This window comes from Desmodus rotundus, chromosome 7, assembly GCF_022682495.2.
Source record: "Desmodus rotundus isolate HL8 chromosome 7, HLdesRot8A.1, whole genome shotgun sequence".
In the NCBI taxonomy this organism is placed as follows: domain Eukaryota; kingdom Metazoa; phylum Chordata; class Mammalia; order Chiroptera; family Phyllostomidae; genus Desmodus; species Desmodus rotundus.
In genome coordinates, this window is record NC_071393.1 from 3,863,772 (window position 1) to 3,888,153 (window position 24,382).

The following is a 24,382-nucleotide window of genomic DNA, read 5'->3' on the forward strand; positions in this document are numbered from 1 at the left end:
GCGCCCCCTACCGGGTTCCACGGGAGGTGCGCCTCTGCTGCCTGGACCTGGAAATGAAATTGGCTTTCCTGGTCCCATCCTCTTTCCTCCCAACCCCTTTTTCCCATGGCGCCACTCCTAGAGGAGCTGCAGCGGTTCACACAGTAGCAGCTCTGACTTTCCGAAGGCTTAACAAGATTAAGGGAAGTACCAACTGGTTTGATAAAATTCTCTTTGCCAAAAGCAAACGAAAGTCCCCAGTCTTGTGGATGCTGCACCCGTCTGTCCTCCAGACCTTCTCACCGGGGCAAAAAGTGTTGTGTGCAGCATTTTAGCTGGCTGGGATTAAGTATTATATCGGTGACGTTATCTTGCGGTTCTTATCACAAAATGTTTCTGCAAAACCAGTTTGGGTAAATCTATTAGGATCACTCTACCTCAAAGGGACCCTTGCCTACAATCTCACCGAAGGGCGCACACGTGGCCATCTGGGCCCTTCTGGAGGGAGACCCGCAGGAAACCGGCCAAAGGCTGGGAAGCAGAGACTCCTGCTGCTCTCATTTTAGAAGAATGGGAATGATCCCCCCCACTCCCACCCCCATGCCCCAAAGCTGGGTGATTCTTACACACACGTATCAAAAAGAAAAAAGGGAGAAGCTAGACGGGACAAGCTGTGTTTATTATAGTCTAGGGCTTATAAAAGCAGGCTGGAAAGTGCTGGGAGCTCGAACACACAATATAAACAGCAAAGACCGGTGAACGCTGTGGTTACGGGGGTTACGTGAGCACGTCTGGCGTGAGTAACAGCCCGGGGGAGACACTCAACAGAGAGGCTCTCCAGCCAAGCGTGAGAACCCGCGGCTGGGAGCACGCCCCCAAACTGAGCCCCGACACGGCAGACTGGCATCTGGGTGCAAGACAGACAGATCCAGCCCCAGGGACCACCGGCATGCCTCGGGCGTGTGCCGTGTCTCTGACAGAGAGGCTGGTCAGTGGGAACTGGGGAAACCAAGCCTGTGACACAGCGACGAGAGAAAGGCCAGAGTCACTAGGAACCACTGACACCCATTTCTCCATGTTAAAGAGAAAAGAAAAAGGAGGAATCGGCATTTTCGAGAGGCCAGCCCTACACACGCTGCGTGGTCCCATCAGCTGCGTCAGGCCCACCTGGGCAGGTTATAAAACAGCACTGATAGGAGGGCAGGACAAGGAGGTTCAATTACAAAAAGTGAAATTAGAAGCTAGTTTGCAGGCGTTTTTATTCCAGAAGTGAAGGGAGCTTGCTGCCCTCTGGTGGCTTATGCACAAGGACGCACACACCTCGCTGGGCTGCTGGGAGCCTCCTGCTTTCTCTATTCTTGAAGGGGGTGCCTGTGGCCCTGGAGGTCCAAAGCAGAGGACACAGTCTCCGTATTTAGAGCAGCAACACCACCCTGCAGATGCAGATGGGCAGCCCGAGTGGCTGGGACACCATAATTTATGATGGGGACGCCGTAAAGAATGATGGTCCTGAAACATGGGGACATCATCATACACCATGGTGGCCCTGAAACACTGCAGGTCAGATTTGACTTTGGCACAACTGTTGTTCTACACAACTTTCTATGACGATGTTCGAACTGCCGTCTACACTCTGGTCTGGGAGGTTCATAAGGAATTCAGTTGGGATGATTACTTGGTCTTATCAGTACTGTAAAACTGTGTTTATTTGGGGGAGAAAAATCTTGGAAGAATAAAGTCATGCCAGCACCTGCCAGAATAACTCCCACCCTCTTGTCTACAATCAGAGGATTCCTATTTAGGGCCATGGCCTCATTTGCAAAAGATACTAAATACATGTCAGGTTTTAACAATGCCTCAATCCCCAGAGGTTACATACACTTGGAGGCCACAGCATTCCCACCACCTAGAAGTTTGGGCTTCCAGCCTCTTCCAGATCCTTAAACTTCAGGGAGAGAAGAGAAGGAAGAAATCCCCCCTAGACCCAAGTCCAGGGCAACCGAAGACACTTTTCTGTTACTGCTCCCCAGGGAGAGTCATCTTTGCAAAGGAATAATGTTGCAGCTGGAAGGAAAAAAGAAAAGAAACAGCGTAAATCTGGCGGCTCCATTCAGGAAGATCAGAAGGTGAGCCCTCCTGAGCTTTCCACGCCACGTACACTCTTGAGTTCTGCCAAGCAGATGCCCAGTTAATGAAAGAACCAGAGAGTCCGGGACTCCCTCTGCCTCCGCACCTGCAGCCTCATTCCTGCCGCAGTGTTCCCTCCCCATGAGTCCCACAGGCCACTGGGGGATTCCCACCATTTCCACCGCCCCCCCACCCGCCGCCAGCTTTATGTCTAACAAACAGCATGTGAACGAACAGAAACAAGACACCTTACCCCAGCAGTCCTTTCCCCGCCCAGCGTGTTGGGACCAGTCTGAGCTGGTGTTTCTCCCCTCTGCGGATCACTGTCACATTCAGGGGCCTCTGGAAGGAAAATGAGCTCATTTTAAGTTCAGCCTGATCAGCACTCAGAACGATTTGGGCTCAAATGCTGCTGTTTTGCGCCCATCAGATTAGCAAGGATGCTTATTTTAGCCCCCAGCTGGTGAGTGTGGGGGGCGTGGCACTGTTGGGGCAGCCCCTGGGGCTACAAATCGGTACCACCCCTTCACAGAAACATGTCTCCACCCCCCCAAAAAAAACCCTTAGAAGTGCATACAAAATACAGTTTGCAAAAGTACAAGATGATATATGAACAAAGTATTCCTCCCAGAACTGTTTATAAATTCAAAAACTGAAAGCACCCAAAGTACCCCTTAATAAAGTATTATTCAAATACAGTATAGCAAGTGAGGCAGTTTTAGAATACAAGACAAAACAAAGCCGACCACACATGAGCCCATTTGAACATACATGTATTTCTAAAAGAACATGTGTTGCTTGGTGCAGGCACTTTTCTGGAAGATATACCGAAGAACTGTTAACAGTGCTTACTTCCCAGAGAGAATGACGTAAGAGAAGACATTTACTACTTTATCTTTCTATACCATTAATTTTTTAAAAGATGTTATTTAGTTATTTTTAGAGCGAGGAGACGGGAAGGAGAAAGAGAGGGAGAGAAACAGCAACCAGCTACCTCTTGCACGCTCCCAACTGGGGACCCGGCGCTAACCGTGCCCTGACCAGAATCACACTGGAACGGACCCGGCGACCTTTCCGGACCCGGCGACCTTTCCGTTTGCAGGACGACACCCAATCCACTGAACCACACCAGTCACAGCACCATTAATTTTTTTAACCATGTGTGTTACTTTAATTTTAAAAAATTAAAGTATGTAACATACAAAAAAATTACAGCTTAAAACAAGAGGCATCAAAATGTAAAACTTTTGTGCATCAAAGGACACCGTCGACAGAGTAAAGACAGCAATCCTTAAGGAGGAAGGAAATTCTGCCACTTAAACAATACGGAGGGACCGCGAAGGCATTGTGCTGGGTGAACTCCACCGGTCACAAGAGGACAAACAGAGGACCCTGCTGATGCAGGAACCCAGGGCAAGTTCCCAGGGACAGAAAGGAGATCAGTGGCTGGTAGAGGGCTGGGGAGAGGGAGGATGGGAGTCACGTGTGTAACACGCGGGGTTCCAATTCGGGAAGATAGAGAAGTTCTGGAAGTGGACGGTGGGCATGGTGGTGGAACAGTGTGGCTGTACTCGATGCCAGGGAACTGTACACTTAACACATGGTTACAATGGTCAGTTCTATGTTATGGGTATTTCCCCACAGTTTTCTTAAGTTACAGAAGATCTATCAATGTAAAAAAAATACAGCATGAAAAACCCCAAAAGATGGCATTTTTTCACTTAGATCGCCAAAGAATAAAAGACTGACAAGAACACAGTTGGGGCGGGAATCGAGAAAGGCGTGCTCACGTACACTACTTGAGAAAATGGAAACATCTGCCGAGCCTGTGAATGTGCATTGCCTTTGACTCAGTAATTCCACTTCCAGAAATCTCTGACGGAAACATCACACGAGAGGAGAATGTTCACCACACCAGTGTGTGTGACGGCACACCAGTGTGGGCGTGGCTAAGTCAAAGCTGGCAAACGGAGCAATGGGATCTGGGGAGGACAGATGTTTACCCATGTGGACATCCCTTCGCAGGCGGAAAAATCCAGAAAAGTATGTGGAGCAGTCTTGTTTGTATCTTCTTTTTCAAAAAGCAATCGCTACAGACACACATGCCCACACCGAGGATCTGTGAGGGGTGCAGTGAGGGGCACCCGTCGGGAAGTGACAGCCCAGGGCAGTTAGAAACCCAGAGGTCACGCTTGACACGGTCCATCATGGTAAAGGCCATCCTCGTACGTCCTGATGTCTCTCTGATTTGCCCACTTCCTTTCACCTCCGGCCCATCGGTCAAGGCCGCATCCCCTCGTGACCAGTTTCCTACCCAGCATCGGAGAAATGTTTCCGCCACACGAAGCTCCTTATACCCGTTACTCTCCAGCCTGGGAGGGCGCACGGCTCCTGACGGCCCCTCAGCAGAGAACAAAATCTTCACTAAGGCCCACCAGACCTCGTGGGGTCCGGCCCCTGGCCCCGCTCGTCCTTGCTCTGGCTCCAACCAGCCTTCTCTGGTCCTCCCACAGTAGGGTCGTGACCCTGCAGGAAGGCCCTTCTCCCTGCCAGCCTCCGGCCTTGATAAACATCTATACACTTATGGTCACATCCTAGAGCATTCTCCTTCAACCCCAAGCTAGATCAGCGCCCCATTATTTGCTCTCCTTGTTCCCTGAACCTTTCCACAGTGTGTGATAAACACCTGTGATGGTGTGGTTAATGCCTGTCCCCCACCGAAGTGCTCCCGAGGCCAGGACCCGCTGACCCTCTGCTCCCCGTTAGAGCCAGCACCTCGCCCTGGACTCAAACACAGCAGGGGACGGAGAGGGCCAGGACCTTTATTCTTATTTTGAAAGATTTTTGTCATCATATATGATTTTTTTTACACTAAGTATGCATTATTATTGAGATAAGATTCACATACAATAAAATTCACCATTTAAAAGTATATAATTCAGGGGGGTTTGATACACTCTGAGATTTGTACAACCATCACCGCCATCTGATTCCAGAACTCTTTCATCCCCCAAAATAACGCCCGTCCCCGTTAGCCGTCCCTCCCCACCCCCTTCTTGCCCTAGAACACGGCACCGCTGATCTGCTTCGGTTTCTGTGGCTTCGCCTGTTCTGCACATTTCCCGTAAATGGATCCCACACTATGTGGCCCTTCGTGTCTGACTCACTGCACTCGGCACAAATCCTTTCGAAGTTCATCCACATCAGCTGAATAAAATACGTATTATTCTTAAAATGGACACTTTTAGGGGGGCAGGGGAGGATAAGGGGACTAAATGGTAGTGGGAAAAAATACAACAAGGACTGAATAAAAAATAAAAATAAAAAAATAAAATAGATGCTTTTTAAAATTTGAAGGTATTTTTCCTTTGAAAATATATGCATTTGATCCAGAAACTCACCTTCAGAAAGTTCACTAAGGAAACAGATTTGTCTACAAGAGTGTTGATTTGCAGGTTTCTGTAAAACTGGAAACTACCTAGAAGTCTAGTAATATAATGCTATGAGGGTTTGGGTTTTATTATTTTTCTAACGAACACAGCAGACTGTGAAAACCCAAACACTTAATTCTCAAGCTGAGCTTTGGTGCCCGGAGGCCCTGGGGCCTTGAGAGGGGGAGGTCCCCCCACCCTCTGCAGCTGATCCAGCAACTTATCTGTTCGATACACCGGAATTCCCCGGAAATTTCATTTGAAGAAAGGCTCTGTTGCTTAAATATATATATATATACATACACACACACACACACACACACACACACATATACACACATATATATTCAAAAACTACGTCTGTAAAGAAGGATCCTACCGCAGTTCCACCTGTGATCCCCAAGCTGTACATCACCGTACGTAATAATACTGTTTTGCCTATTTGAAAGCTGCCTAAAAGTTCTAACCACAAGAGAAAAACTGTAACTACATATAGAGATGGATGTTAACGGGACCTCCTCCGGTGAGCATTTTGAAATACACATAAATAGAATCATTTTTGTTGTACACCTGAAACTAATATAATGGTACGTGTCAATGACACCTCATTTAAACAAAGGAGTTAAAACCTATAAAGAGCCTAAGACTATTTTTAACTAGAAGAGACAGATTAGAAACCAGGAGCTGTTATCAGTAATCAGCAAAAGCTGGGCACAGCCTCGGGGTCCCTTGGTGGCAGATGGGTAGACGACCTGGGGTCACCTGCACAGTGGAGCGTCACACGGCCAAGAAGAGGGACGGACCTGGGGACACACCACAGCACAGGAGAGCTGGCCGCACGGTGTAGAGTGGAAGGAGCTGGGCTTCAGAGGCTCTGCACACTGAGGGGTCCCATGCACACGGCTCTGGAAAAGGGACCACCGCAGGGATGGCGTGCAGACCCACGCTGGGCCCAGTGGGGCTGCGGGGAAGGGCACCCACCGAAAGATACGAGGCCATTTGAGGGGACGATGGAGCTGCTGTGTGTTGTTACAGCGGCAGCTTGTCACAACTCATAGCCCTGCACTGGGAAGAGGGCTCTGCTGTGGGTGACACACACCTTACTGAAACAGCCCTGCTCTGTTGGCGGTGCCTGGGCACATCGTCCCCTGGAGGACACTGAGCTGGGCTGTGGCCGCCTCTGGAAGAGGGGACGGGGACTCGGAGGTGAGGGAGACTCTTCCTACCCAGCAGAAACGAACCTACAGTTGCGCCACCTCTAGGAACCTCACTAAAATGACGACGGCGCCGTTCAGGGATCGCCACGGACAGCACCTCGGTGACACATAAGCACAGTGAGGAGGACACGGCAAAGGTGAGCGAAGGCTGTGAAACTGAAGGCTTCGAGAAACCGGACAAGCAGGAGCCGCGCCGAAGGCCAAGCCCGCGCGGTGGCTGTGGGGTGAGTGTGCCCACCGAGTGTTTGAGGCCCCTTCCTGGGGTCTAAGTGCCTTCAACAAAATAGGCATCTAAGTGGGTTTTGTAAGAAAACCTTTCGAGTAATCAAAGTCACCATAAGCAAAGTTGCAAGACAAGGAGCTAACCAGAAGACACATACACAACACATGAACAGGCAAGGTTTGATATCTGGAATATAAAGAATTCCTACGAATCGATTGTTTAAAAAGGACAAATAACCCGACAGAAAAAAATGGAAAAAATACATAAACAGACAATTCATAGAAATAAAAATATGAACATTAATGAACATATAAAAAATACTCAACCTCACGGGTAATCAGGAAAATACAAAATAAAAGAAGATGCCCTGTTATTAAAAATATTAGATCAATATGGAATACAAAGTCCTGTTTAGCGATACGATATGCTGAGGGTATAAATTAGTAAAACCTTTTCAAATTACCTATTAAACTTTTAAGGGCCCGCACACTGATAGCCTCTAATCCACTGCCAGGTGTCTACTCCTCCAAGGGCCCACGTGGGTGTGCACAGTTGTGAACAAGAACACGTGGCTGTCCACATTGGCGTAAAACTGGGAGTACCCCGATGCTCGCTGAGAAGGCAGCGAGTGGACACACTGCAGTCCCTTCCTACACTGGAGGACTCTGCAGCGGTGAAAAAGAGCGAGGTGGCCCTGGCCAGTGTGGCTCAGGTGGTTGGAGCGCTGTCCCGTTCCCCATAAGGTTGGGAGTTGTATTCCGGGTCAGGGCACACAACCTAGGTTGCGGGCTCACTCCCCAGTCAGGGCGCGTTCGGGAGGAACTAATTGATGCTTCTCTCTCACATCGATATTTCTCTCTCTCTCCCCTCCTTGCTCTCTCCCTTCCTCTCTAAAATCAACAAACGTATTTTTTTTTTTAATTAAGAAAAAAAAAGGGCAAGGTATGTGCCAAAATGAAAAGATCTCTAAGGGACACTGTCAAATGAAAGCGGGGACAGAAAGTCGGAGAAGGATACTGCAGATACTGTAGATGGATGGGGTGGCCGGAAAGACCTCGCTGAGCAGGTGTCACTTGTACGGGATGAGGGACGCAAGGGATCGAGGGGGCGAAAGCATTCTAGGCAGTGGGAGCAGCCCCTGCAAAGGCCCCGAGAGGGGACTATGCCTGAGTAACAGCACTCTGGAGGCAACAAAGGCCCCGCAATGTTTTCCGGCCTCGGCAATTCTAGGCTCACTGACCAAACGTCACGTGACCCCAACTCACCCCCTCACTGTGCTGCACCACACTGCCGATGTTCTGCAGCGACTGGAAGTTTTGGGTGTTTACGGAGCCAAACTCCACAATCTCATCATCCACTTGCAGACCCTAAAGGAAGAAGAGAAATGGAAAACTAGGCTTGAGGTTAAACGTGCTTCTGGAGTTCTTTACCCCTCCATACCCAGTTTAATGTCAAGGGCAAGAGCTTGTTCCCTCCAGGGGACAATGGCAGGCCCGAAGCAAAGAGGTCAGGGCCTTAGATAGCTCGTGCAGAAGGTGGATGACTGGGCCGCCTCCTCCAGGACGCTTCTTCTAGGACAGATCGAGCAGAAGGCGGCCAGGTCTGCCCAATGTCTGATAAAAGCTGGCGGCGGTACAGGCTTTGAGATATGTGGGGGAAAGCCCAGTGCTGCTCTCTGGGGTCCTGACCCAGGTTCAGGGACAAAGAGACGCAGGCCAGTCTGGGCCTATCTTGTTCCAGGGTCAGAATTCAGACAAGCTTGCCCCAGACGCCCTCAAATCAGCAGCCACAGGCACAAGGCTGACCCAGGACTGGCGCGATCCTTTCATTCCAAGAACACAGATGGTGATTAATTGATCCCTCCGACAAATATCTGCCACGGGCCAATTACAGCGTCGTGCTGGATGCTGTGGACACAGCGGTGAATAAAAAAGCTGCTTATGTGCAGCTTGCTGTCTCGTGACCATAAAGAGGACCAGCGGGACCCGGAGTCGGGGCCCCGTGCCGTCTCTCGGGATCTGTGTCCTGGCACTGGTCACTTCAGGTCTTGGGGGCTTTTCCTCACGGGTGAAATGAAGGGGTTATAAAGGTTAGTGCCTGCCTCAGAAGGTGGCTGCGGGGTTAGATACTACACACAGGCCCACATAAAACCTGCTCGTGACCTTCATAAAGACCTGTACGTGATGTTCACAGCGGCATTTTTCCTAATACATAAAAAATGGAAGCCAGAATGTCCGTTGACTAATGGTAAGCAAAATGTGAACTACACATACAATGGAATGTTAATCTGTAATAAAAAGGAATGTAGGCCCTGGCTGGTGTGGCTCAGTGGTTGAGCGCCGGCCTGCAAACCACGGGTGTCACGGGTTCGATTCCCCGTCAGGGCACGTGCCTGGGTTGCAGGCCAGGTCCCCAGTGAGTGGTGTGTGAGAGACAACCACACACTGATGTTTCTCTCCTCTTTCTCTCTCCCTTCCTCTCTGTAAAAAATAAAATAAATAAATTTTTTAAAAAAACCAATAAAAAGGAATGTGGGGCGGGTACACGCTCCAACACGGGGGAGCCTGAGAATGAGTGAGAGGGAGAGGCACAAAGGACCACACACCGTATGACTCTGTTTATGTCACGCGTCCAGAACAGGCAAATCCACAGAGACAGAGCGGACGGGTGGCTGCCGGGGGCTGGGGGGAATGACTAAGGGGTTAGGGTTTCTTTTTTAGGATGATGAAAATGCTCTAAAATGGATGCACAGCTCTGTGAATACACTGAACGCCACAAAATTATATGCTTTTTATGGTACATGAAATATCACAATAAAGCTGTTTCAAACGTTTTGAAACACACCCGGCAAGACGCAGCTCATCTGGCAGGACACCTGGCGCACAGCAGGGACTCAGCGAATGGCAGTTGGCACCACTCTCGGGTCTGTGAGTCACTGCCCAGCCACAGTGAACCCAGGGAGGTGAGTCCCGAACCCCTTCTCTCGGCATCTGCCACCTTCTACCTTGTGTCCCGTCCTAAGTCCCTCCCTGGCCAGTTTAGTGGGCAGCAGGGCCTCCTCTCTGAACCCCCAGCAGGTCTTGACTGGTGTTTGCTGAATGAGTGAGTGAAGCCAAGCCACGGCACGGCGAGAGCATGGGTCTTTCTTCCCACAGTCCTCCCTGCCACTCCCAACCCCTCTGTGCTGACCCACAGCACCCACTAGAGACAAATTCAGGTGGCTAGGCCCTGGCTTACTGCGATGCTGGCGGGGGAGCCGGGGCTGATGCTGTTCACTTTGGCAAAGGCCTGAGGGGGGCTGAGGTCCTCGCTCTGGCTCAGGCTGCGGCTCATGGCCTCTTGGTGGGCCTCGGCCATGTCCCGGGCCTGTTTCTCCTTGTCCCGAGCATGCAACTGGTGCAGGGCCTCCTCCACCTGCTTCATCACTGCCTTGTGATCGTTCTGCAAGCCTGGGAGGAGAAAGCCATGTCAGGGCCAAGGACCACAGCTGAGGACACAAGACTCCCACATTCATTCACTGAGCATTGAATGAGCGCTTCCTACGTGCTTGGCTTATCCCCAAACACGCTGGAAGGGGGTCATGACTCATACAGGTAACAGGAGTCAGTGAGCGGAAAACGTAGGTAGTAACTCCCTCTAACAGGAGCTGGTGGGAGATTCCTGGTTGCCCCGCTGAAGCAAGGTGAATAATGGCCGTGCAAAGAATTTCATGCCCGAATCCCTGGCACCTGTGAGTACGTTACTTTATGTGCAAAAGGGGCTCTGCAGGTGTGATTAGTTTACAGCCCAGAGTTGGATGGAGCATGTCCTGGATGATCCAGGTGGTGGGCCCCGTGCAATCACAGGGTCTGTGTAAGTGAAGGAGGGAGGAAGAGCGTGGATGTGGCAGAGTCGGAGGTGGAGAGATGTGGTTCTTGACTCTGAGGACAGACGGGGCCACAAAACAAGGAGTGTGGGCGGCCTCGAGATGCTGGAAAAGACAAGGAAACAGGCTCTCCCCGGGGCCCCCAGAAGGGATGTGGCCCTACATGACACCAGGATCTTAGCTCCCTGAGACCCCTCTGGACTGCAGTGTGACAGGTTTGTGACGTTTCCGGGTGATCTGTCAGATGGGAAACAGAAAACTAACACCCTACGCAACCTCTGCTCGCCTTCTGTTCCTCGGTCACTGTCGTTAACAGCCACACGTAATTGCTCGCACAGAAATGATTCGACTAGCATTGCGAGCGGTATCTGACTTGGGTTGCTATTGCTATTTCAATACAGTTTCCACAGTGAAACAGAAGTCTTAAAAAACAAAACAGAACTACAAATACAGAACCCGGCGTTTAACCCATCCCTGAGTTCTCAGGCTCTCCATGGAGACAGTGCCATGATCTTGTCAAGGCAGAAGCAAGGGAAGCAGATAACATGGGGTACTGGGGATTTCACTCGTGTGCCTCTACCGTCCCCTTCTGCAAGGTGGGGTGGGCCCCGCCAGGGGTCACTCACAGACGATGTTGTGCCTGGCGGTTCGAACTTGGTACACGTCCACATCTGCGCGGGGGTAGCCTTCACAGTCCACCAGCGGCTCGTGCATCCCGACGCCTTTTTGCTGGAAGGAAGACACATGGATTTAAAAAATGTTGCTTGGGTATGAAGTCCTGAAGACCTCTTCCCCAGGCTCTTCTCCTTCACAACCCCAGTAAAGGTGACACTAACGAAAGCTGCCATCTGCTGACCACTCGGCGCACGGCAGGGGTTTCACCCACACCCTCTCCCGAGTTCCCTCTACGGGGCACACTGTCTATCAAATGAACTTTTGGTAACACAAGTAACACATGAATCATTCTCCTCTTCTGAAGTTAGAATTGCACAGATAAAACTAATGACTCCTTTCAATGTGAACCCCAAGGCCAGCCTCCTTCTCCGACTCCTCCAAACCCTCCTTCCTACAGGCAGCGGACACCTGGCCGATGGCCTTCAAAGCTGGAGGGGAGTGACAAGCCCTGAATGCACCCAGCTGTGGCAGCACTTTGGTTCTGCTAAATATAAAAAAGATCTAAAAGGGCTTTCAAAGAAGGCTTCCTCCCTGGAAGGTTACGCCGGTATCACCAGCTGCCCCCGAGAGAGAGGAACCCGGTGGCTGGGGGTCAGGGGGAGGAAGGGACACTTTTCACTGTACACTCTTTAGACTTTGAATTCTGACCTTGGAAGTGCGTTCCCTATTTGAAAAATTACCTTTGTCTTAACACTTTCAAGTCTCTTCCTACGTAAGTCAGGGCATGATGTACAAGAACAATGAGGTGTGTTCTGCACTGATGATGGTGTAGGACAGGGATTTTGCCGTCTGTTAGCGTTTGATTTGAGCTCAGTTCTGCCCCACACCATCTGGGCGCCCTTGGCTAGGACCTTCATTCACCTCTTCAAGTCTCAGCTCTGTCGATTATAAAAGTAGAATGACGGCGCTCACTCCCTTCCCACCTACTGTGAGAATTAATGGGTTGACGTATGTACAGTGCTTAGCACAGTGCCAAGAACACAAAAAGTGGGGTGAACAGTGGCCCCCAAAAGATACGTCCAAATCCTAACCCCCAGAACCTGAGAATGTGACTTAATGGGAAAAAGGATCTCTGAGACCATCCTGGACTTACTTAGGGTTGGCCCCAAATCCAATGACGGGTATCCTCATAAGAGAAACGAGAGGGGCATTTGGGACACAGAGAGAAGGCCCTGTGACAACAGAAGGCAGCCACCAGAACTGGGAGAGCGGCATAGAGCCCATTCTCCTTCAGAGCCAGGAAGAAACCAACCCTGCCTTCCCCTTGATTTCAGACTTAACTTCTGCCTCCGCAGCTGTGAGAGAATAGCTTTCTCTTGTTTTAAGCCGCCCAGTCTGTGGTCATTTGTTACGGAGGCCCTAGGAACTCAATACACATAGTGATAAGCGATGGCTGTAATTACCAGTCAGCACGGAGACAGTGCCCAGTGCACACAGGTGCCGGGATTCCATCCGCTTCTCTCCCTTTCTCTCTGGAAGCCTCTGGGTTATACCAGTTGTTTCCTGTGGCAGGAAGGGGTCCCCTAAGGTCCCTTAAGACAGGACTCTCTATAGATGCAGCATAAATGCGTCAGGGGCCCTGTACCCGTGTCAGCCTCCTGCCTTTCCACAATGACAGAGCTGACTGGCATTCCTGACAATCCCGCATGATTTCCACTGATTTCCAAAGTTGGGACCCCCACCACTGGCGGCTCACACACAGGGCTTGAAGGAGCCCTGAATCTGAAATGCTTATTCCCTCTCCAGTGGTCTGCAACCCTTCCACAGTCAAGAAAAAAGCGCCCATTCGGTGCTGTGCCCTCTACTGCCCACAGACGGCTTGCCATCTCTGGGCCTCGCGATTATGTTTCCACACCTTTACTGAGATGTGTGATTCACATGCCACACAATCCACCCATTGTAAGAGTATAATGCTATGGCTTCTGGTACATTCACAGAGTTGTACAACCGTCACCACAATCAATTTTAGAGCATTTTCAGCACCCTCCAAAGAGAAACCCAGACCCATTTGCAGTCATTCCCATTCTCCCTCCCCTCGGCCCCTGGTAACACTGATCTGTTTCCTCTCGGTATGGATTTGCCTGCTCTGCACATCTCACTGTATAAGTGGAATCACAAGGTATGTGGTCTTTAGTGATGAACCTCTTTCACTCAGCATCCTGTTGCAAGGTTCACGCACGCTCTAGCATGGCTCCGCACTTCCTTCCTGTTTACTGAATAACATCCATCGTATGGACAGACCACATGTTATTCATCCATTCATCAGTCAGTGGGCATTGGTATTGATCATCCTGATGTACATTTTTACCTTACGTTTAAGGGAAAAGATTCTCATTTTTTTTCACATGCTGGAGAATTATAAAATGTCCTTTTAAAATAAAGTTAAGTAGCCCTGGCTGGTGTGGTTTAGTGGCTTGCGAACCAAAGGGTCTCTGGTTCGATTCCCAGTTAGGGCACATGCCTGGGTTGCGGGCCAGGTTCCCCCGAGTAGTGGGTACGCGCGAGTCAACCACGCATTGATGTTTCTCTCCCTCTCTTTCTCCCTCCCTTCCCCTCTCTCTAAAGATAAATAAATACAAAGAAAGGGGGAATAAAATTAAGTAAAAAAGTGGGTTGACTTAAAGAAAAACATGAAGGGAACAACAGTATAGACGTATACAGATACAGCATCCTGCTTATGGTAGACAGTAACTTGAAGTTTAAGAAACTGCTGGCATAATGCTTGAAAGCATAGGTTCTGGATTCAACAGGCCTGAGGTCTAAATCCCACTGTGATTTTGAGCTAGTGGCCTCCCCTTCATGAAGACCACCCTCCAGGCATACATAGTCAGCACCCAGGAAAATGGCACCCTGGCCTCCACCCAGTGCTTCATCTTACTCCCATGACCTAAAGTGCATTCCAGCAGCCCAGTCTGAGATGTGATTAACTTTCTTTCTCTGCGAATTAATTTGTGGTTTTACACTAGGTAACTTAAGACAAACTGTCCGTTTTGGAGCCAGACAGACCTAGGAACTAGCCCCACCATGGCTACTTCTTAGCTACGAGACCCTAGGTAAGGGTGTGTCCCCCTCTGGGCCTCAGTTTCCTCTTTATACAAGAAGGATAATGAGCCTTCACTGTCACTCAAAGCTCAGCCTTTTGGCCAGTAGCATCCGCGTCGCTGAAAATTTGCCAGAAACGCAGCATCTGCTCCCGCGTGGCCGGCCCCCACCAGAATCTGAATTTTAACATATATATTAAAGTCTAAGAAGCTCTGACGTAGAGTGGTTAGCAAAGCATAGAACATTCGATAAACGTTCAACTACGACTGATGATGGTGGTGATTATCAATCACCCAGCCTCTGCAAACTTTTTAGCTCTGCGACCGCAGGTACTCATCCCTAAAATGGGGAAATGATAAGAGCTCCTCTCCAAGGCCTGCATCAAGGCTTAAATGAGCTCACTAATGCAAAACACGTGAAAGAGCGCCCAGCACACAGTATGGGCTCCCTGAACACTGGCTACAATACCATTACTGTTCTTAGTTCTCCACGTTATTTGTCTCACTGACTGCTGCCGACAGAGGCCGCAGGTGCGGCGCCTTGGGCGCCCAGGGAGGTACAGACCCACAGCTGAGACCTCCGGCGGAGGCCTCCCGGGCCTCCCACTTCCCAGGTCGTGGGGCCGAGTCCGGAGACCTTAGGGCGGCCCCGACGGTGGCCGGGAGCCCCGGAGCCCACACTCACGCTCTCCAGCACGTCATAGTTGGCTTTGATCTGCGCTTCGATTTCCTCCTTACGCCTTATCAGCTCCTGGACGTCACTGACAGTCACCGTGCTGGCCTGCGGGGAGCCCCCACTCGACCCAGCTCCCTTCTCCGACATCTCGGACCTCAGTGGGGGATTCTAGATACGCGATTTCCGGGTTTCGGACCCCGGAGGGCACAGTAGCTACGGCTCCGCCCGCGGGCCAAAATACCCCAGGCGTCCACAAGCGCGGAGAGAAGCAAGGGGCGTGGTTTCGTTGGATGGGCGGGGTCTCCGGAGGCCACACCCTGCTGAGAGACACGGTTTTGTGGTGGCTCTAGGAATGATTCCCCAGTACACCGGACCAGGGCAAGTTGGTCTCTCCCTTGCTGACTCATTTTCTGTCCTCGTTCATTCGCCTAACATTTATTGAGCGCCCACTGTATGTATGTGCGTGGCGCTCCAATCCAGCTCTTCCCTTCTACACAGCGCTGGAGGGTTTACAAAATACATCCCTATTCCTAACCCTAGTTTTTACAGACCCTGGATTTAGATTCAGGGTTCTTGCCACTTACTGCAATGCAGTGACCTTGGGTAAATTACTTCACGTCTTCGAGCCTCAGTTTGCTCATCTGTATATTGGTTCCACATCCACAGAAATCCACAGAGAGCTCACATGTTGCCAACAAATGTGTACTGAGTGCCTCCTTTGTGCCTTACACCATCCCGGGAGCTGGAGCGCTAAAGAACCGAGGGCTTGGCTCAGTGCCTGTCACAAATTAAGGTCTCTATAAATTTAGGTAAAAATAGTATCGATGATCGCAGTAATAGTAATACTAATAATTTATCGAATAGTTACAATGTGTCAGACACTGATTTTAAGTACCTTACATGTAAACAACCTCTTAAAACCAGGCTTATTATTTCCCTCATCGACAGCTGAGAAAACCGTCTCGGTAACGGACTTGCCCAACTAGCAAAACAAACAGCCCAAATTTCAACCCAGCTAAAAGCCAAAGGATGAAACTTAGGATCTTAACACGTACCCCCTAATACCGTGCACTGGAAAAGGACGTGCCATCACTCCTGTAATATTCCAACATGTTTTCCCTGAACCCAACGATGGCAAACAAACAGGCGAATCCTGACTGAGGGACATTCGTCAAAACGACTGGCCTGGACTCTTCAAAAAGGTCAGCATTGTGAAATCCACCCACATGCTAGGTAAGCACCTACGTTAAAGAAGCCGAAATGTGTGCTCCTCCAAAAATAAATAAGTAAGTAAGTAAAGAAAAGCTGTAAAGGACGTTCTTGAGACAATTGGAGGAAGTGAATACGGACTTTATATTAGATTATAGTGTACTGATGTGAAAGTCGCTCAGTAAGATGATGGCATTATGATCACAGAAGAGAATCTCCTTGCTCAAAGGAGATGAGTGCTGAAGTATTTAGAGGTATGGTATGATTTCTGCAACAAATTTGCAAGAGGTTCAGGAAACACAGCTATATACATACACACCTACGTAAAGAGAAATAGAGAGGGGGGAGGGAGGGAGAGAGAAAGGAGGGGGGCAATGTATAACAACAGGTAAATCTTAGGTGAACAGGTATATGGATAGTCACAGAAACTATCTTGCAACTCTTCTGAGGTTTGACATTTTCCTAATAAACAGGGCGGGGAGAAGAGTCTCGCCTATGCAGTCTGAAACCAGAGCTATTGTTTCAGTCTCCCTATCGTGTTGTTATTGTCAATATTGTTGCTGTTATCATAAACCTAGATCCTCTGCTTTCATCCCACCCCATGCTTCTTCAGATTGCAGCGAGCTCAGCGTCTAGGCTGCCCCTTTCACCCATCCTCCACACAGCAGCCAGGATGACACACCCAAAGAGTGGCACAGCCACTCTGCTGGTTGGAAGGGTTCGATGCCTTTCCAGCGCCCTTCTTTCGCCTTTCAAGACCCTTCTGATCCCTGCTCGTCTTTTGGACCCACCCAAACACAACCCTCAACACAAACACACACAACTTAGGTTCTAGCCACACTGAGCTTCTAGCAGTTTCTGACACATGTCTGGCTTTGTCTGTCTTTGTACAGGGTCTTGGCGCCTGGTCATGCCTTCTCTAGGACGCCGTCTCAGGCCAGGCTGATTTCACCTCTACCGTCAAGATCCAGCCCAAACATTTCCTCCCCTGGGGATGATTTCTCTAACCCACCCCCAAAACTGGGCTCTTCACTGCACTTTTCACCAGGTATTATAAATGAATGTTTAACTGTGTGTCTACCCATTGAGAACTCACAGGAAGCTGGCTGAGGCTTGCCTTCAAATGTTTGACTGAGTCGGGGTTTAACCAGATTCTAAGGGAAGGAGCTCAGAGAATAATCCTTGCTCTCTCCCACTCCAGTTGTTCTGGTTCGTCTCACCTGCAGGGGCCACAGAGAACCAACAAAGCCTTTGTTTTAGAAAACTGCCAAGATTTGGAGAATGTAAATTATTTGCCTCTTCCAAACACCCATATCTTGCTCATTTCCGTTGGAGAACACGAGGTTGGCCAAGATACCTGGAACTGGGAGACAGAACCAGGAAGCTAGAGCTACCCCAGGTTGGTCATAGTTCATACTGCTGCTTTCAGGGCTCAGCAAACTCCTTATTTCCCCTCTGGCCTAGCAGCCGGGAAAACTGTCCTGGCAAGTACCCTTCGCTCCTGCATCTGCAAACCAAGGGGCTGGACCTCGAGGCTCGAGTTGGTGGCAGGCTTGTGGGAGCTGGCTCGCTAAGAATGTTTCAGAAGTTTAAATTAGTTACTGAGTCAGTTCAGGGCCCCATCACGAAACAGCGGGCACACTCTGAAGGATATTTGAGGGGCATCTAATGAAAGGGCCATTTCCAGAGTCATGGGCAAGCTTAAGGGAGCAAATAAGGGATGATTAAACCGCCTGGGACCAGCAACAGTAGGGGTCAGATCCCACCCCACACCTACAGGGCCAAGGGACAGGAGTAGTTTCAGAACCTAGAGAGGGTGTAGCCACCTGGCGGGAGTGTGGCCTTCAGCGGAGAGACACAGCAGTCCAAATGTCATCTGGCAGAGAGGGAGCTGGGCCAGGGCTGGCCCTCTTCCCCCTCCTCTCTCCACTGCCTGAGCCTCTGGCTGGCTGAGGGCAAAGGCGCCTGGGGCACAGAGTGGGGTGGAGGGAGAACTGGGAGGGACAGACAGAACATGCAGCACAGTTACCAAAATGCAGACACTTGGGAAAGTACAATGCGAGACCCACACAATGTCGGTCCTGTTTTTAAACGAGTTGGCTCTTCTGCGTACGTGTCTATCCGAGGGGAGACCCAAAAATACCCCAGAATTTATTTATAAAAAATTGTGTGTCTAGTCTTATGTGTTTAAACTTCAGTCACCTTCAAAGTATTCTTCTTTTGATGCAATACACCTATCGGGACTTTTTTTCCCAGCGCTCAGAATGGTGCTTGAACTCGTCGATGTTGATGCCTTGTAGTGCTTCTGCCATTTTTGTTTCACCTCTTCCACATCAGCAAAATGCTTCCCTTCGAGGACTTTTTTCATCTGGGGAAACAAAAAATAAAGTCGTTCGGGGCTAGATTGGGTGAGCAGGGAGTGTGGGGCACAGGGGTCATACGCTTTTGGTCAAAAACTGCTGAACACGCAGCAGGGCGTGGGCAGGTGCGCTCGTAAACCACCCTTGACGAAATGGAAAAAAACGAACTGAAAGAGCCTTCCAGGAAAATTCACTGAAGCAGAACACAGCCTCCCACAACGACGCCAGCTGGTGCCCTGATGCAGATGGGTTCCTAGAACATTCCCCTAGCGGGGGAAGCCTGGACTGCAAGGGGCTCGCCCTCCAGAAGATAATTCCAGATGTTTAGGGTCCCCCTTCGAAGGTGCTTGTATATGATCGCATGAGAGTGGAGAAAGGTGGGGTTGTACATGTGTGAGATTGTTAATATTTTGTGCCTGGGCAGAGTGTGGGGCAGAGGAGAAAGCAATGAAAAAATATAGGACATTTATTAATACTAATTCAGAGTAATTGACAAAGAAAATCTATGTCAAAGAGCATGAATCTGTACATTCGAGTGAGTCAGATCACTGCAGATGCTGTTTTGAATTGTTTGGTTAAAGTAATTATGATACAACCTCCCGTGAAACACACACACAAAAACAATGAACACAGGTGTTTCTTACCATGAAAAGTGTTTACAAAGCAGACATAAAAAATGTTACAGGATCATACCTATATATGTTTATATGTTTTTAGAAGGTAGTCTGGGTGGGTATGAACAAAATGTGCCTGGAGGCTTCCTGTAGAGGAAGAATTACGTATGGGTTTGTTTTCTGTATTTTCTCCCTCCCCCTTTTATTTGTTTATTTATTTATTTTAAAGATTTAGTGAAACAGAGAGGGAGAGAAACATCAGTCAGTCAATTCTTGCACGCCCCATCCAGGGACCCACAACCCGGCATGTGCCCTGACTAGGAATCGAACCAGCAACCTTTCAGTTCACAGGCTGGCGCTCAATCCACTGAGCCACACCAGCCAGGGCTTTTTATTTTTTTATTTTTTATTTTTAATGATGTGTATTTTCCCTTCCCCCCCTAACTTAACTTCTATTAATTCTGTTACCAAGAATAAAATAAAACACCTGTCTGAGCTGGTTAACAGGTGTCTTCAGTGTGTGAAAACTCAGAGCTGTATACATTTTGCACTTTCTCATGCCTAGTCATCTTCAGTAGACATACTACTTCTCAATTTCAAAAAATACACTAAATCATAAAGAACATTTTAGACCCAAGGCAGCTTTTCAAAACTGAGAGGAGATTTCTGCGACATAAAATGAACCACTTTTAGGTGAACAATCAGCGGCATTTTGTGTATTTACAGAGTTGTGCAACCACCGCCTCTGCCCAGCCCCAGAACATTTGCATCACCCAGAAGGAAGCCCGGGCCGTCAGCAGCCTCCCTCTCCCTCCCTCCCCCAGCCCCTGGGCACTGCCAGTCCTCCTTCGGTCTCCACCGACTCACCTATCCCGCATAGTTCACATAAACAGAACTTCAAACAAGACTATTTTTCAGTGGATGGACTTCACATAAACATTCAAATTTCCAGCTTCTTTTAACCAAAATCTGACCAAAGCAGGCCCCTGGCCCCACAGGCAACAGCTGGCTGAAGCAGAGCAGCGGTCGCCCGTGTTGGCAAGACACGGGTTTGAACTCCACAGTCCCAGCCAGCTCTCTCTCTCTTCTGCATCACTGTGCTGGCTCCTGCAGCAACTGGGAGGCAAGTCCCTAGGTGGTGGCCTCTCAGACCCTTCCCACTTGTTAAAGTCCTGAGGGTGTCCAGGGGCAGTGGGACACACCAGAGAATGCGAGAAACCTGGACTGGGAAAAAGGGGGCTGACTCTCAACGCCACCACTCACTAGCGTGGACCACTTAGCTTCTCTGGGCCTGCTTCCCAGACTGCAAGTAGGCACCATCAGAATCATAATCCCTCCCTCCCAGGGTTCTGTTAAATGCAGAGCGTTGGACGTAGTCACTGCTGTCCCTGCAGACAGCAGAGACGCCGTTACTACAGCTCTTCCTAATATTCAGAAGTGGGACAAGGAGGACCAGAGAGGTTCAGCAATATACTGAAGGCAACTCAGCATACCGGACGCCAAGGCTAATTCCCCCGTTGCCCCGTGAAGAATGAAAGTCAGGTGAAGGGTGGCAGCTGTTTGAAAGCTTGGGGACTTTAAATGCTGAGGACACAGGCTCATTCTGGAAGCAATCAATGATCACCTTGAGTAACTTCATCCTCGGCTTATGCAAGTGGCAAAGGTACTCATGTGACAGTAGTTTGGCCTGAGAGGAAAGGAAACAATCCCTTTGATGTGCCTGGGCCTTGATGTCACAGCAGCTGGTCAGCCTCCACGGCCACCGCTCTCCTCTGCCCTGTGCTCAGTCACTGAATGGGTTCTCCTGAAGCGCAGGCTGAGACAGAGCTTGGGGTGCAAGATGTTCTCAGAAACCCACAACAGTGAAAGGAAAGGGGCAGCCAGGTGGGGGAGAAGCAGCCATCGTGGTGGGGGCCCCAACGAGGCCTTGGACAACCCAACCGGGGGGCTCTGGAGGCAAAACCACCACTCAGGTTGTCCCCATTGGGCTGAGGTGACCAGGCCGGTCTACCCTGCCATACTCAGTCCCCAGGTGTGGGCCCCCCTGAGCAGAGGCAGCCTCGGGCAAAACCTCTGCAGCTGCCCAGGTCCTGGTGGAGCCCACAGCCAGCCCCGCTCCAGGCACCTGGGCAGCAAGTCCCTCCTGAGGGGAGCACGTCTCCCGCCCACACAGCAGTGCATTCTCTACAGAGAATTTACGATAATGAAAGCTGTCGACCTTATTTTATCATTTGGTGCCAGCAGATCTAAGCAATGTCAATGCCAGTGGCTGAACAGACCGCTTCCGCTGCCCCCCACCGTAGTGCCTGATAGTAAGTACGTGCTCATAGACGCCATTGGCGTTGCCATTATTATTATTGTTGTTATTTTATCCTCACCCAAGGCCATTTGTTTTTTTACTGCTTTTAGAGAAAGAGGAAGGGGGGGGAGAGAGACAGGCAGACAGATAGACAGACATCAGTGTGAGAGGGAAACACCAGTTGGTTGCCTTCTGACAAGGAATCAAACCTGCAACCGTCTGTCTCCAGGCTCCAACCAACTGAGCCACGCCAACCAGGGCATCATCAGCATCATCATCATCATCATCATCACTATTCTCCTCTTTATGTTAGTCAGGATTAGTGGCTGTAAATACCAGAAACTCATCTCAACCAGCCTAAGCAGAAGAGGGCGCACGGTGGCTCACCCAGAAGCACGCCTGGAACACGACGCTCAGACATCAGGGACCTGCCTTGCCTGTCTCCTCATCCTGCTTTCTCTGTGCTGGCCTCACGCACAGGCACATTTTCCCTACCAGGAGGCGGCCATGGCCAGCGCAGCGCCCCTCGATCAGCATAGCGAACCCCGAGCTCAGAGAGAGACTCTTCTGGCGCTCACGTCCCAGGGCGGACCGGCCCCAGACGGCTCCGGCTCTGGTCAGGCGCCCAGCCCGGAACCCATCGCGGGGATTCTCCTGGGCCAGTCCAGGCTCACATGCCCCAACCACAGGGATGGAGAAGTGGACGGACGGTTCTCCAAAGTGAAATGCTGTTGTCAGACAGGGTAGGAATTGACACCGGAGATGCAAAAACCACCACCATCCAGGACACCCCTAAGGGCCACCCCCACCCCCCAGCCAAGCACAGGGATCCAGGTGCCTGCTTGCACAGTCCGGGGTCCTGAGACTCAGACAGGGCCTGGGCGTGGCCGGCGATCACAGTCTCCAGGGCGCAGGGGTCCCATATCCCCTGCCACCTACTCTCTGGATTCTCAGGCCTTGACTGATGCCTGTTGATACAGCTGCCTGTCGCTCCAAAGCGCAGGCACCTGGGCGCTGGGCCCCAAGAGATAAAGTTCAGCTTCATCCAGCTGGCCCTGCCCTGCTACTCCAGCCCTGATAACAGCCCCCACGCAGACCTGCCCTCTCCGCTTCAGGTCCCCAGTTAATGTCTCAGCCCTCCGTGGCAGGGCTGTGGGGCCTGGAAGGGGACGGGGAAGTCCTATGCATGGGCTGTGCCTCTGAACCCTCATTAGTTCTGTCTGAAGCCTGTAGTTACAGATTCTAGGAAGCAGAGCCCAAGGCTGTCTCGACTGTTTTCAGGTCTAATTTTCAGATGTAACTAAAGCCTCTTGGTTTATTCACGGTCCCCAGATGTAATAACGAATCACAAATAGGCCACTGGGCTACTCCAGTCGAACCACAGCCGCTACAGACAGGTGGGTCCCTGCTCAGCTCTCTTCCCTGTGTTGGCCTGGATCGGAGAAGCTTTTCAAGCCAAGTCCTGATGATGTTGCAACTCTGCTATAAAACCCTCAATAGCTCCCCATTGCCTCGAAGATACAGCCCGCACCCCCAGCCTGACACTCGAGACCCTCCAGGGAGCTAGGAATAGCTGCATCGGGGGTTCCCAAGCCCACCCCCAGGTTTGATGGTGTGCTGGGGGAACTCACAGGAGCCAGCATAGAGCCCCACTCATGGCTGAGATGTATTACAGCAAAAAAACAAAACAGCACAATCAGCCCAGGGGTCAGGCGCATGGGGGGACGTCCAGGGAAACCGGGGGGCAAGCCGCCCAGGGTCTTTCCCCAGTGGGAGCACACAGGATGCTCTTAATTCCTCCAGCAAGGGGCTGTGAACTGCTCTCTACCAGGGACTCAGGCCTGAGGCTAAGGGTTTGGGGGTTTTATTGGATGCTGGGCACATAGGGACCCGCTACCTAGCATGTACCGAAATCCCAGGATCCCAGAAGGGAAGCAGGTGCTCAGCATAAAGCACGCAGCTTGCGGGCCCAGTGAGCCGCAGACCTCCTGCGATGCCAGGCCCTCGGTGCTCTCTCCCTCAGTGGGACCTGCTGGCCTGTGAGCTCCTTCCACTCTGGATTTCTCAGTGGGAAACCTCGACCCAGGGGGGTGCAGTGGGCACTGAGGCTGATGAGGTACACCGGGGGGTGGGGCAGATTAGGGAGGAGGGGCTACCTGGCCTGCCTCCAGATCTGCCTAGTAAACAGAGAGAGGAAGGGAGGAGGTGCCTGGCCTGGTGGGGTGGCATCCCGCTTCAGAAGCACAGAGGCTGGACTTTGGATCTCTGTTCTCACCAGGTCCCCACCTCAGGGGTAGTGGCCCCAGGCAGTCTCTTGCTATTTGTCAGTTTTTCTCCTCTGGAAAAGCAGAACGTTGGGCTCTATGATCCCTGAGGTCATTACTAGCCACAAAGATCTGTTTTTCTGTATTTTTTTTTTAACAGACCGATGTGGGCCCTGGCCGGGTGCCTCAGTTGGTTGGAGCGTCATTCTATACACTAAAAAGGTTGTGTGTTCGATTCCCAGTCCAGGCACATACCTAGGTTGTGGGTTCGATCCCCAGTCAGGGTGTGTACAGGGGGCAACTGATCGATGTTTCTCTCTCACATTGATGTTTCTCTCTCTAAAATCAATAAACATATCCTTCGGCAAGGATTGGAAAGAAAGGCTGATGCAGGACATCTTG

The 24,382-nt window shown here is 50.6% G+C and overlaps 1 protein-coding gene across 1 annotated transcript; it reads right to left on the reverse strand.

Moving 5' to 3' along the window:
• Positions 1–639: 639 nt before the first annotated feature.
• PSMD9 (proteasome 26S subunit, non-ATPase 9) lies at positions 640–15,486 on the reverse strand. Its single transcript, XM_024567103.3, has 6 exons — positions 15,244–15,486; positions 11,469–11,571; positions 10,215–10,426; positions 8,243–8,344; positions 2,360–2,448; positions 640–2,043 (listed from the first exon to the last, which is right to left on the reverse strand). Exons 1-6 carry the CDS (start codon positions 15,379–15,381, stop codon positions 2,016–2,018), a joined length of 672 nt encoding a protein of 223 aa, XP_024422871.2. The 5' UTR covers positions 15,382–15,486; the 3' UTR covers positions 640–2,015.
• Positions 15,487–24,382: the final 8,896 nt, after the last annotated feature.

What these genes read in the sequence shown, in the direction of transcription:
- PSMD9 (XM_024567103.3), bottom strand. Translation starts at nt 15,381, where the DNA reads ATGTCGGAGAAGGGAGCTGGGTCGAGTGGGGGCTCCCCGCAGGCCAGC. An exon ending in TGGTGCAGCACAGTGAGGGG is followed by an intron (nt 2,449 to 8,242) that starts GTGAGTTGGGGT and finishes TTTTCCTTCCAG; the next exon opens with AGGCCCCTGAATGTGACAGT. An exon ending in GCGGGGAAAGGACTGCTGGG is followed by an intron (nt 2,044 to 2,359) that starts GTAAGGTGTCTT and finishes TTTTCCTTCCAG; the next exon opens with CTGCAACATTATTCCTTTGC.